The following is a 14,624-nucleotide window of genomic DNA, read 5'->3' on the forward strand; positions in this document are numbered from 1 at the left end:
ACCATCGACACCTCCTCGGTGGCTTGTCCTCTCACCTCCTCGGCGTCCTCCAGCTTCTTCTTCTTGCTCTCCGGCATCAGGTCGTCCAGCCAGCTCAGCTCTCTCTTGGAGAAGATGCAGTCCATCAGCTTGCGTATGAAGACCAGAGCGAGCACCTGTGGAGACCAGTGAGGCGTCAGAGATGGTTCAAGCTAGAAGAGCCGTGATACCATGATAGTGAGGACGATCGAAGTAGAGGTGAGCAGTGGATTTTCTCTGACTTAGGGGCCGCCAAAGGTAGAAGAAATGGTCTGAATATAGACCTAGTGGTCCGGTGCCACTGTATTTGAGACTGCATTCATGTGGACCTCATGAGGTCGTAGATCATGTTAAAACAGTTTTATTGTTTATTTATTTCCATTATTCATTTCTAACCCCTAAATATGACAATAGGGTTTTTGTTTTAGGACTTTTATCCTTCGATTTTGTGTTTATTGCCCCTCGAAAAAAGAGAATATTAAAAGAAAGTGGGGAAAAGAGGGCTTTAACATTGGGTAAAAATTGCAATACAATCATATTTTTTCGTTATTTTAATAAGATATTCTCTTTTATTTTTGTTTGACGGTCCCTCAAAACAGCCACTGTATAAAATTGAATTGCCCACTTTTGACTTAATATTTTGGGAAAACAAAAAACGAGTAATAATCCAATGACATCATAGTTTCATTGAAATACATATAATTCAAATTTTAAATGTAATAAATATGAGCGAAAAAAAAACTGTGTTCTCTATTATATATTGGAAGAAGAAAAACACCAACCAAAAATGAGAAAAATTATAAAAACAAAAATCCTAAACCAGTTATGCTAGAATTGAACTAGTAATGAATAATGTTTTAAAAAAAAAAAGTATTTTCTTTTTTTTCCTGCAATAAGGAAATGTAATAAATAAATATAATGTTTTTTAATTCATGTTTATAACTCCCTCGTCCCACTTACGTGTACTAATGTTTATGTATTGTTTGTTATTATTATTTATTATTATGCTTATTTTATTTTATTATTACTTTTCCAATGATATCATTTTAATGTATTGTTGTTTTTATGTTTATTATAATTATTTCGTTATTATTTTAAATATGTTAACAGAATGGTTAGTCTTCTTTTGGGAACTTCTGGGACAACTTACTGTACATTTCCTTAATAAAGGAAGAATAAATATCTTGTATCTTATGATGGCCGCAATAGTACAGTTGAAGGACAACAAGTGGAACGCGGGCCACACATTTATCAGGTGAGTCTTTAAGTCTATAAGATTTTTTTTTTTTTAATCTCTTTTAAAAACACACTTTTACAGACTGGCTTTTATGCCTTTTAACCCTTAACTCAGTTCATCAATGGGCTTTTACTCTCCTTTATTTTCGGTGTTTTATCATTTTATTTAATAATATTTTCCTTGAATGGAAAATGTGTTTTTTTATATTGTTTTATTACTGTTTTAATGTATCGTGTCATTTTTAACTATAGTTGTTTTATGTCAATCACTTTGTAACTTTGTTTCGAAAAAGTGCTAAATAAATACAATTATTATATTATTATAGGACGAACCGTAGGCAGTTGTTCTTACCATCATGGGGAAAACGATGGCCGCCCTTGACGTCTTGATGACCCAGAGAAGCGTCAGGCAGCTGAGCTGGATGACGGTGAAGAGATGGACCTTCCTCAGGGGGACGTGTCTCAGATAGATGAAGTCCGGCTGGTGCTTGGCCGGCATCGCGAACAGTCTCAGGCGGTCGAAGAACTAGCGTTCAGTCGGATGATGCAGCAGAAAAAGTGAAGCGGGCGGAGGAAGAAAATAGGACAATTAAAAAGGAGAGTCAGGTGCTGAGAAAAGCACTGGAGGCCAATTAACACCTTCTGTGGGCAGAACCACCGTTGAATGCTGGGAAACTCTGCTTTTATGAGACGAGTGTGTGTTGGCGAGTGTGTACGAGAAACATATTATAATGGAGAGGCATCTTTTAACAGATTGAAACAACACGTTTTAATGACTTTTATCTCTCAGATTATTACAAGATTACCTGGATTCCTCGCAGGGATGACGCTCCCATGTACAGGAAGACGCCGTACAGGACCGGCATGGGGATGAACTGCAAGACAGTATCTGTTCAGTTAGAGGTGAGTCAACAACAACTAGCATGTTTTCCTGAACCACACCATCGATATGAAAGTATATCTGTGTCATTATCAGAATATTGTATGGTTGAATTCAACACTTCAAATGTTGAAGCTGGAATTAGTTTATCAAACTCTATGTGTAAGAAACGTTTTCCACTTTGAAAATATTCAATTATTTTAAAAAATACACGTTTTAATTAACAAATTATTTAATTAAATTATTCAATTAAATTAAATTTAAGCTTTCAGTACATCAATTATTTCATCAATTATTAAATAATTCAACGCTTAACAACAACATTTTCATACAAATAATTAAAGTTTAAACATTTAAAATGTTTAATTTATTCATTCAGTATTTTGAAGGCTCCGATGTACTTCCATACCATACAAGTTTATTAAATAGTAATTTGTCAATCACACTCAACTGCCATTTTTCCAGCCCTCTCCCCTAAATACACGTTAAAAAGCAAAAACTATTCATACATTTAGTCTATTAATTCCTAGTGATGGTCTGATGAAGCTTCATGAAGCAGTGTCATTATTTTCCAGTAGATGGCGGTCTCTGCACTATTTTCCTTTGTTTTGAACAACTGTTCTAATGAAATATCATTTTTAAACTGATGGCGCCACCTACTGATCTCTAAACAACATGACACTGCTTCATGAAGCACATCACTATTAATTCCTATAATTAAAAATATTGAATATTTTTCTTTTTGAAGCCTTTCTAATTCAAAATAAAAATGTTAAATAGTGTCTCTTTTGCTTTATAATGCGTCAGGATGAATCGATGCCATCACATGATCAAGTAGTTCGGTGTTCTGTTGCTATTGTCTGGTGGCACAATTATACCAAGATTTTAATATTGAATTTAAAAGGCTATGAATGTAAAAATATTGAATTTTGAAAATGTATTTCCTAATAATTGGAATTAGAATATCAAACTTTATGTGTAAAAAAAAACATTTTGAAAACCATTTTTTATTTTTTATGTAAAACTTTTAATATAGAAATTATCGAATTAAATAATTGAAATCAATTAAATTAACACTGATTAAAATGTTATCATTGTTGTGTTGTTTTCCGGCATTCCATTAATTGAAGGAGATTTGAATCGGCGTAAAAAAAAAAAGGGAGAGAAGAAAAGAAAAGGCAGAAGAAGACCTTTAGCACGGACGTCATGAAGACCGAGGAGCCCATGAGTGTGAAGATCATGAGGCCAGTGAAGCGCTGCTCTCGGATGCCCAGGAACTTGGGCTGCTCCCCGGGGGCCGAGCACTCCGACTCCAACTTCAGGCTGTTGACGTGGCTGATTGACAGGACGGTGGCCGCCACGAACCACGGCAGGCCCATGAGGGAGCAGACGCCCAGCATCACCCCCACCATGAACAGATCCAAGTGGTACCCACAGCCTTTCTGCAAGCGTGGACACACACAGTGAGACGGGTCTGTCATGGACGAGAAGATTCTGAAGCCACCTTGAGCTTGTGCTCCTTCCTGTTGATGATGACGGCCGTGATCTGCTGGTCCATGAAGATGAGGATGGTGCAGAGGACCGCGGGGAGCACCGTCACGATGGCCGTCCACCAGGGGTTCGGACCCAGAGGGTTGATGAACCAACCGCGGTCGTCTCTGGTCGGCTGTGAAGACGACGGAACACAAGGTTTCTAGTTGTGACTTGAGCCAAAGAAACATGTGGAGAAGTTTCAAAAGAGCGTCTTTAATAGTCTCAGATTTTAGTCGGATAATTTCCTAAATACTAAAAAACTAAACAAATTTGTAACAATCACACTGTCTTCTAAATGTTTTTTTAAGCATTGAATATATGAATGTATTGAATATATATTATATTTATATTTCAATTTAATAATTTATATTGAAAGGTTGAATTAGTTTTTATTGAGTAATTTAATTTAATATTTTTTATACTAATTGAATAATTAATTGATTTACACATTTCAGATTCAAAATAACTGATAAATAATTTCTTTTACACATAGAGTTTGATATTACAAATTACAATAATACTGAAATACATTTTCTAGATTCGATCTATTTCTTTTATTCATAACCTTTTTAAAATGTAATATAGAAATAGTGACAACATTTTTACATTGAATTTTAAGGCTTCAAACGACAAAATATAGAATTTAAAATCATTTTATTATTATTATTGGAATTAAAATATCAACACTATGTGGAAAAAATAGTATCATGTTAAAAATATTCGAACTATATTTTCAATGTCGAAATGATTGAATCAAATTATTAAATAAAAACAAATCTAACGATAAGATGTATAATTGAATTAAATGGTTCCAAAAAATAATGATTCAATGCTTAACATTTATAAAAAGGAAATGCCAAAGTTGCAACATTTTAAATGTGATATATATAACCTTTAATTATTCTGATGACACGTAAGCATCCATATAACTTACTTTAAACACGCTGGGAACCTTGAGTTTCGGAGAAGGGATCCCTAAAGAGTAGTCGATCAGCACCATGGTGAGGATGGTGAAGAAAACAGCAAAGTCACTGATGATGGATCTCACCTGAAGAAAGTCCATGGTGAGAATTATCAGCAGTACCTCACATGGCCACCAGAGGGCCCCCTTGCATCGACCATTGTTTTCTAAAAACCAACCTTCGTGGGGAAGTAGTTGCTGAACTTGAACTCCTTGAGGAAGGCAGACATGAAGACGGTGGAGAAGAAGAGGATGACGCACCAGAAGAGGACATCCGGCACGTAGGGTCCGTTCGAACCGCAGGCCGGGCCCACGAACTCCCCTCGTTTCTGCACACAGTCCTGCAGGACAGATCATCACACGTGAGCCTCATCCAAGAACCTCCACTGAGTGTTCGCGGAAAACACACTTAAAAAGTACAAAAAAATGTGCTTTCATAGTGATTTGCAGACGCTAATCCAATATAATCCAGCATGCATGCCCTTAATCTCCTCAATTCAGAAATCTCCATCTGGGAGCCACTTTAAGGTGGATTTGTTTTTGTGGCTGCAACTTCTGTTTTGTGTACAATATCCATGTCACACACACTGAAATATCTAGGAAGTACTAGTGGATTTTATCCAAGATTTTATCCTAGGATTTTTAGGAATACACAGTACTTAAAAAAACACTTTGAATCCCAATGGTAACAACTGAAGTTAATTTGCAAAACACATTTTTACAAAACTTCTACAATATTTAATGTTATAAAAAGTACTAATCCATTTTTTTAAACCAGAAACAATAAAAACTCAACTGGTAAATTACATTTTCAAGAATAATTAATCTGGTTCAGAGTTTAGAACTTTAAAAAAAATGTTTTTATTATAACATCTATGGCGATTATGCAGTTTTATGTACTACTCTGTATGCTTAAATATACAGCAATTACGAAGACACTTTTTCTTGCAGAAGTCAAGTTCATAAACAGGCAAATTCCCAAACAATTTAATATGATTTACGTTTTTACTTACCCAACTTAAAAACGCAAATATCAGAGTGAATGCTATTCTAGCTAGCTTTGCCAGTTGTTAGTGTGTTAGTTGCATACATTCTAAGGTAAGAGTTAAACCTCGTAACATTATTTTTGTATATTTTGAATAAATAAAATTTATATTCTTAAATAAAATATTTTCTCACTTCAAAAGCAATTTATAATATAACTGAGGACATTCATTTTACATCTTTTTATAAGTTTGCTAGAGCGTTGTGCTTGACCATATCAAGCCGTAATGCAGTATTGTAAAGATTATTATATGTAATTTTTGTACTGTTTTGTAAAGTGATTGAACTTATGAATTAAAGTGAAGTATTCAAATCCCATGAGGTAAAAGCTATCTTAAAATTAGCATGGTTGCCAATCAATATTTGCATCAATACAATCAGATATGTATTTATTTTTTAGAGTAAAGTAATCCAGGTCCTCAAGGTAAGAGCCTGCTTACAGTTAGCATGGTTGCTAATCAACGTTTGCATCAATAGAATCAAATATTTGCGTGTTTTTAATAGTAAAGTTATCCAAGTCCACAAAGTAAAAAATATTTAGCAATTAGCATGGTTGCTAATCAACGTTTGAATCAATAGAATCCAATATTTGTGTGTCTCTTTTAGACTAAAGTAATCCAAGTTCACAAGGTAAAAGCTATCTAAGAATTGGCATATTTTCCAATCAACATTTGAATCTATATAATTAAATATTTGCTTGTTTTTTTTTAGAATAAGATAATCTAGTCATCATCATAAATAATTAAAAGATAGCTAACAGTTAGCATAGTTCCTAATCAACATTTTGCATGAATACAATCAAATATTTTCGTGTTTTTTAGAGTAAGATAATCCAACTCTACAAAACTACAATTCGGATGGTTCCTATAAATTGGTATCAATAGAATCAAAAAGTTAAGTCTAAAAATAAACCTTTATTTTCTAAAGAAACATGTATGCAAGTTTGTTTTTGTGTAAAGTCATAAACATACAGTACATAGAGTGAATGTCTCGATGTTTTATATAAGTGGAAATGGTACGAGTTCCATTGAAGCACCTAAATATGTTGAAATAATGTATAAAGAATGAATAAACAAAATAAAAAAGACGATAAATCTAAAAAAAAATAGTGGGGCCCCCACAGTATGTACTGTCTAGACGTTCCTCATCCGTCCTTGTGAAAACGAACAGACTGCTCGGTACCTTGACCTCCATCGCCTCCCAGTAGATTTCCGAGGCAGTGATGTTGTTGAGCTCCCAGTACTTCAGGGTGGCATTGGTGGGGTCAGCTGGCTCGACACATGAACATCTGCGGAATCACATCTGGGTGACTCAATAATCCGGGCCACATGTCGTGGGATTTACCGTTACCTCGGCGCAATTATCTTTGACAACACAAACACAAAAAAAAAGTACGTACGAGTACAAGGTGAGCCGCTCCAGGTCGTTGTTCTTGTTGAACGGAAAGTAGTCGCCCAGGTTGATGAGTTTCTCCAAGGCCTCGTAGATGAAGATGATGCAGATGAGGGAGGCGAAGGCTTCCTCCGTGAAGCGGGTAATGTAACAGACCAGCGAGCTGGCGTCGGTGGCCACCAGGATGATGCAGAGGGTCGCCGTCCAGAGGCCGATGCAGGTCCTCAGCGACAGATAGGACAAGCCGTATTCTCTGTGGAGACGCAGGTCAGAGGATTAACAACACTTTCATATCGATATTTCCAACAGTCCCTGGACAATGAAATGGACATGCGGTCCAGATGTTGGCCCCGGATCAATCCACGAGCCGACAAGAGTATTAACCGTGCGGGGATTTAAACAAGCAAGAGACTATCAAGATGATTATTCATCCACACAGTCGGACTCACTTGCAGAATTTGAACAGGATCTTCTCAAACACCAGCACCGGCCCGGTGCTGCCCAGAATGGTCAGAGGCTGTCCAGCGAAGAGTGAGTAGGCGATTCCTGTGAGCGACGCTCCGAAGAGTGACTCAATTGCACTCTGGGAAAATAAACGAGGGGAGTTAGTAAGTCATGGTTTCTGGATTCAGTGTTTTATTCATTGTGATGAGCCTCACTATTCGTCCTTCCGTGGCCTCGCCCAGGAGACCCCCGAACGTGATGACGGGCGACATGCAGGCACAGTAGAGGAACAGGAAGGAGGCGACGCACTGCAGGCTGAACGCGTCCCTGTAGTCGGACCAGTAGTGAGGTAGTTTGCGTTTGATGTCGAGGATCAGACCACCAAACCACCTGGAAGAACAGGTCTCATTGACGCGTGTATCTGCAAGAATCTGGTACGATACCTATCACAATACAATATATTGTGATACTGTAGTTACAAGGAAATATGTGTAATATTGTCGAGTAACTGCTTTCTTTTGTTTTTAAACCAAAATATGTTCAAACATCAGCTTTAAAAGCAGCTGGAGTCGACTGTATCCTCTCGTCCTCAGTTATCCTCAGGCATTTCATTGGTCCTTAAGGACAAAATGACTGCTGCCATCTATCGCCTGGAGGTTATTTGCAACATAAAAAAAATGCTGTAATATTTGCATGTTAATTGTAAATTTAAAAAAAAAATGTATATATTATTTTGTACAAACTTTATTGATAGATAGACCATAAAATAAATATGGTTATTGAAAGCGGAACAAAAATGGATACAGTGCTGTTGCATATCGATAAATTATTGTAAAAAGGAAGACATGAAAAAATTACATTTTAAAGTTTCAAACTTTTTTAGATTTAATTATAAATAAAAACGAGATAAACCATTCAATGTACAAATTCCTTAATTCATTGATTAAATAAACACTTAATCAATGCTTTTAAAAAGCAGATAAGATATATTTCGATACAAATATGATAAACTTGAAATTAAATTTTACATTCAATTACATTTAAATTGTTTTTTTCACTGATTTAAACACTTTCTTTTTATTCAGAGGAGAAATAGGAAGTAGAGCGAAGGGGTCAACAGGATGTGTATCATCCACTAACAGGAAGTAAACGTTTGTGTAAATTTATTACTATTTAGCTAAACCTGAATAAAAAAAAAAGGTAGATGTTTTATATATCCAACCACTTTTGTTCTAATGCCTTATTTACTGTACTAAAACAAAAGTACTTAAGTTAAATTACTTTAAGTTACTTATCGCCCACAGTTGAATTAACAACAGGTGTGTATAAAAGGGGGAGGAGCCAAACACCCTTCTTCCTGTCAGTTTGCACTAGAAACACAAACACATGGATATGGACCGAAACTATTGACTCAAGAACAATGGATTCCGATGATCTGCTGCGACGAAAAGGTATTTGTTTCTTTGTTTTGTGTTACTTCTGTGCTCAGTGGTGTTTTGTTTTTAATCGTCCTATTGTGTGTTTAAGTGTTTGGCTGTGTGTGAAGTCGGAGGGAGAATCGAGCAGCAACAACTAAACTGACATTTGTGACACAAACAGAAATAATTCAAACTTTTAATATAAGTATTTTACTCTTCTACCTTTAACCATTAATTTAAAAGCCTTAAATTAACTTGTAAAGTCTTTTTTAGTTTTCTGTAAATCAATCTGATAGTTTTATAATGAATCTAAATAAAATATCCCTAATTTTTACATTTGATTTAAAGATTCAATGCGTTATTTCCTTCATTACCGTCCTGTTCGCTGCAACTCCGGCCCACCATGACCTGCGTCATCCTCTTCACTGCCTTCTGTGTCCATTTGTAAGGGGTTGCTTTTCTTCCTCTTCTCCTGAGAAACGGACATTTGAAGTGTCACTCACATGGCTGTTATGGTTTGTTTTTATTATTATTATTTTATTTATGGCTGGTAAATCCCGCTACTCGCCTGAGAGGGGACATTCTTGGGGGGCTCGATTCTGATGGAAGGGTCCCACTCTCCTGGTGGCAGGACCGTCACCTGATCCAGGAATTCGTCGATGCCGGCGATCAGATCGTTTCTGTCTTTAGCTTTGTAGGCGACGTCGTGGAAAACCTGGGAAAAAACGTATGATTAGGAGAGTTGTTTGTGGAAGATAAGATCCTGTGTTATATTTGTTTTTTCTTGGGAATTCATTGGTGTCTCTTGTTGCTGTGCATTACTTTTGTTGAGTTGTAACGTCTACAAAAATGTTATTATCGCTGGTATTATCTTCTGGTCTGTGTTTGGGTGGTCCTATCAGAGACATGCTGGGGGCTACTATTACCACAGATATCCTGTTGGCTAATATTTTAAATACTGTCTCGCTAAACAACATTTGCATCAGTAGAATCAAATATTTGCATGTTTTTTTCCAAAGTAATCAAAGTCTAAAAAGATCGCTCATAGTTGCCTATTACAAAGACCTTGTTACTTGATAAAGCCTGAAGTTAAAGCTTACAACGCTGAGCTTGACTGTACCAAACTGTAACGCTATGTAGATAGAAATGATTGAATGTATTTTTTTGTATTGTAAATGTCAAGTGACAGAACTTTGACATGAATGCTAAACTTGCCACCTTATCTTGCGTGTTAGCAATGTTAGCTGCATCGATTTTGAGGTGTTCCTAAAGCATTTTGTTTTTTTTACAAAAATGGTGTCTTTTCTAGAGTAAATTTAACATGTATACAATGTAAAAGCTATCTAACAATTAGCATGGATGTTTTCATCATTAGAATCAAATGTTTGTTTTTGTTCGTTCTAGTTTTTTTAAGAGTAAAGCAATCCAAGCCATAAGGTAAATACTAGCTAATACATTGCATGGATGCTTATTAATGTTAGCATGAAACGACTCGAATATTTACAGTTTTTTTAATAAAGTAATCCAAGTCTACAAGGTTGCTAACAGTGTGTTGCTAACACACTTGCTAACAGTTAGCATGGATGCTAATCAACGTTCAAATCAATAGAATAAAATATTTGTGTCTTTTTTGGGGTAGGTAATCCAAGTCCTACAAGGTAAGAGCTGGAAGTTTATTTCCCTCATTTTTAGTTTAGGAGTCAGAAAAATAGAATTATTTCGCATTGTTTGGTGCTCGACTCAGAAAGAGGGAACTTGTGGTGAATTCACAATCTGTTCACGGACAAAGAAGCAGTGACTCCGCTCTACGAAGTCGGGTTCTGAACAAATCTGCCCGAAGAATGTCTGACCGAGTTTAGAGTTGTCCAAGTGCATCTTCTCCACCATGCTGATGGCTGACAGCTTAAATCCCAGACCAGAGAAAGTGGACATGAGGGCCCGACTAGTCGCCAAAAGAAAAGCTTGTCATGGAAAAGCTCTGAGATTCTCTTCGTGCTGAGAAGTGTTTCAACACTTTTTTTTTCTTCCTGTGGAACTGTCAATTTATGCAACAGCGACTGTACAAATCTGGTGAATCTTCGAACGCTTTCCTCATTCCACCGTCTCGTTCGGTGCCGTCTCACCTCGTCTGTCATCAGGGTGGCGATGGACCTCCCGATCTCATGGTACTGAGCCCCACGTCCACAGGGTCCCAGAAGAATGAACAGAAACCTGGACGAAAGACCAATCATTTTTACTTGATGATGATGTTGAGATTACAGTTTGTGTGGATTAAATGTATATTCTGGAATATACCCTGACTACAGTGAGGAACGACTGCCCCCTGATATTTCAAAATACAAACTTTTAACATATTTTGTCTCTAGATCCAAGTTTTGAAATGAAAATCTGCTACTGGTTTAGATCCTGGGCCAATTGACGCCCCACTTGGGGCCCTTTCACTATAAAGCGGTACCTCGTTAATTGCGGGGTTTACAGGGGTTAAATAAATCTGTGACATTCGACATTAAATTTTTCACTTTTTCAAATTGAGAACATTTATTTATTTTTACTTTTCGCCCTCTTAGTAATGGTGGCCTAAACTGCTTTCATTGTGCTTGGCCGCCCAGCACCAATCACATATGGTACTTAATTTTGACATACCAACATAGAATTTAAACACAGAATTGTAACAACCAATCAGCTGTCGGTTGATAGAGCAATGTGTAGCAAGGCATCATGGGAGTTCACTTTTTAACTTCTCTTTAACAGTTTAAACAATGACAATGATTTTATGTTGTTCCTGACCGCTGCTTGATTTTATATACTTGAATATGTAGTACAGTGTACAAAAAAATACCACGGAAGGTGAACTGCAATATGGGGAGCGACCACTATATTTACATATTTATTACTAACTACTAAAAATACTTAACTGGTCATTTAAAAGGGTTTCTGAACAATTCATTTTACTTTGAGGCTATTTTCAGTGGATTTTGTCCTTCAAAATAAAATGGAAGAAATGTGGAAAAAGTATTTTCTTAACATAAAATCATGGCACTACTTCCTTATCCTTTAATCCTTATTACTTTAGTTTTACTACAACGTCATTTTCTTCATATTCTCCCCGCACCAGTCACAAAAAATGTCGCGGCCCCTTTAAGAAATGTAACCTCCCGCCCTGAAACGAAATGACCCCCATGATTGGCACCTGGTGGCGATGGGCACCTCGGCCAGTCCGCTGAGCAGCACCGCCGGCGACAGACGCACAAACGCCACCACCGGCTTGTTCAGGAACTCCAGCTCTCCCACCAGAACGTTGCACGCCTCGGCTCCCGGTGGGATTTTCTTCATAAAATGGAGGTCGGTCTGTAACGGCACATCAGAGCTCATTGTCCGCGGCAGCTTTGTGCTAAGAGCAGCTTTCACTTTTTGAACGCATCAGCGAGAATATAAAACGCAGGGATGGTTCTGTAAATGAGTTATTGTGTTTAATCCGACAGATTAGTGACCAACACTGTGGAATATTCAGCTTTCAATTCGAGCTCGAGTTTCTAGGCTTTTTATAAGTCATGAAGAATGAAAAACACTTGAAAATAAAACCAAAGGTAGCCTCTCAAGTTCGTCCACTCAACTGCACGTATATTGTTTGTGTCCTAGTGGTTACAAGACGTTTCATTGGTCATTGAAAATCTGGATAATTCTGCATCATCTCCTGTGGAAACTGTTTATTTTACCATCGTTCAGCTCCAGACCAGCTTGTGTCGTTGTGTCCCTGAGCAAGACACTTTACCCTGATTGCTCCTGATGGTAGACTTGGCGCAGGTGTGCAGCCTACTCCCGTCAGTATGTGTGAATGGCTGTCAAAAGCACTACCGAATTTCCCCTCGCGGGACTAATAAGGGATTCTAAAAAATAAAAAAATAAAAAATATATATTCCAGCTACTTGACAGTGTTGACAGGTCATCACTCTACCACAGGATACCTGTAGTTCAACACCCACAAACACTTCTACTTATGTCTGTGTGGTATCGGAAACACTTTTTGTCTGACTTATTAAACCATTTTTTACTTGTATTCGTTTCCCGAACAGCAGTATATGTCTCTTTGTATTTTTCTATAGCGACTTGCGTTGAAAATGAAGAAATATTCTCTAACAAAACATCTTTGAGGTGCAACTAATTCACTCAAAAATAAATTACTTTTGACTTACAGGCAAGAATCTGGCGATACGATGCGTATCATGATGCAGGTGCAAGGATATGATATATTGCGATACTGTAGTAACAAGGATACATTTGTAGTATTGTCGAGTACTTGACTCTGGTGTTGACGAAGTCGTAACTACTTTAATTTCTTTTGAATCCAAATGATATCCAAACATCAGCTTTAAAGATGATGGAGTCCACTGTATCCTCTTGTCCTTAGTCATCGCCATGATCTTGCGGGGATTTCATAGTTTCTTTAATTGCGTAGGCCGCATTGATTGCAGCCATCTAGCTACTTTAATTGCGACACAAAAATGAACAAACACTATATTATATATGAATATTTGAATGTTACTTGTAAATTTTGGTTTGTACACCCTTTATTTTCATCATAGCAAGTGAATAGTATACATTTCAATAAAGTATGATAGCCTAAGAATTATGATAACAATTCTATATAATCTTTATAATATATACTCTATACATGTAAGAATTAAGCGTTTGCGCTTGTTGTACTTTTCTTCCATGACATATACAGTAAATATACTCGTTTCTTCAATAAACTATCTTGCATTAATCCCAATGTCTCAGAAATAACTTGGCAGTGGAGTATTAGTATATTATCAGTCGTTTAAAGATTTTGTGTTGTATGGGTAAATATGTTTGATTTTTGCCTTTAAATATTGCTGTGCAATTCACAGTTTTGCGGGGGTTTTTTGGCAGTAAATTTGCTTGAAAAGTCAAGAATTGTGGTAAATTACACTAAACAAAACTGTAATTTCGGCTTCATTATCATCTTTTCCCCCCCAAACACTTAAATGTGACAGTGATCTGAAGTTCTAAGCAGGTGAGATATTCCGTTTCAATCTCTGCTAATTATTGCAAAATGAAAACAGGTACTATGAAATTATTCTGAAAATCGATGCTCAGTTTGTCGCTAGTCATGATCTATTTAATTGCAAGAGAAGGTGCTAAACTATATTAACATCTTCAGTTCACTTTTCTGAGGCATTAAAGGAAAGAATGGAGTTTTTGTTTGAGCAGAAATTTCACATCGATGATGAGTTTTATCCTCAAGCTTTAATGTGTTTCATTAATGAAAGCTGCAGAGAGAATATATATTGTTCATCCGCATTGTTGCCTTAAGAAGATTATAGTTCCACAGGGCAGAAGGTCAAACATTGACCCGGACACACGTGTGTTTTCTCATCATATTTAACATGTTTATAATCCTAAATCAATGACATTCGACACATGGCACTTGACATTCTGTACATTTCTCTGTATTCATGATAATAATAATGATAATAATAACGTGAGTGCTGCCGTACCTTACTCAAGTCCACAGAGCTGGCGTCTCTGCTGATACCGTCTGCTCTGCCGTCAGGAGCAGCTAAATGAGTGTTTGATGACGTCATCTGACCTGGAACACGTCGCACAGTGTCGTCAAATATCACACAACTAGTAGACGCACAACCTCTTTGGATCACTTGGAGACTCTCAGAAGATT

The 14,624-nt window shown here is 36.8% G+C and overlaps 1 protein-coding gene across 2 annotated transcripts in view; it reads right to left on the reverse strand.

Moving 5' to 3' along the window:
- The window catches only part of slc4a10b (solute carrier family 4 member 10b), a 29,038-nt gene that overhangs the window by 636 nt on the left and 13,778 nt on the right, over window positions 1–14,624 (reverse strand). For both annotated transcript variants that reach the window (XM_087804414.1, XM_087804415.1), the window contains 16 exons: window positions 14,446–14,537; window positions 12,117–12,274; window positions 11,050–11,137; window positions 9,495–9,641; window positions 9,301–9,398; window positions 7,724–7,898; window positions 7,514–7,647; window positions 7,072–7,317; window positions 6,855–6,960; window positions 4,808–4,969; window positions 4,602–4,715; window positions 3,639–3,800; window positions 3,325–3,576; window positions 2,061–2,129; window positions 1,607–1,780; window positions 36–155 (listed from right to left, as the gene is read on the reverse strand). In XM_087804414.1, coding sequence (XP_087660540.1) covers window positions 36–155; window positions 1,607–1,780; window positions 2,061–2,129; window positions 3,325–3,576; window positions 3,639–3,800; window positions 4,602–4,715; window positions 4,808–4,969; window positions 6,855–6,960; window positions 7,072–7,317; window positions 7,514–7,647; window positions 7,724–7,898; window positions 9,301–9,398; window positions 9,495–9,641; window positions 11,050–11,137; window positions 12,117–12,274; window positions 14,446–14,537 — 2,297 coding nt within the window. The remainder of the gene's footprint in view (window positions 1–35; window positions 156–1,606; window positions 1,781–2,060; window positions 2,130–3,324; window positions 3,577–3,638; window positions 3,801–4,601; window positions 4,716–4,807; window positions 4,970–6,854; window positions 6,961–7,071; window positions 7,318–7,513; window positions 7,648–7,723; window positions 7,899–9,300; window positions 9,399–9,494; window positions 9,642–11,049; window positions 11,138–12,116; window positions 12,275–14,445; window positions 14,538–14,624) is intronic.

This window comes from Callionymus lyra, chromosome 12 (assembly GCF_982586985.1).
Source record: "Callionymus lyra chromosome 12, fCalLyr1.hap1.1, whole genome shotgun sequence".
NCBI lineage: Eukaryota > Metazoa > Chordata > Actinopteri > Syngnathiformes > Callionymidae > Callionymus > Callionymus lyra.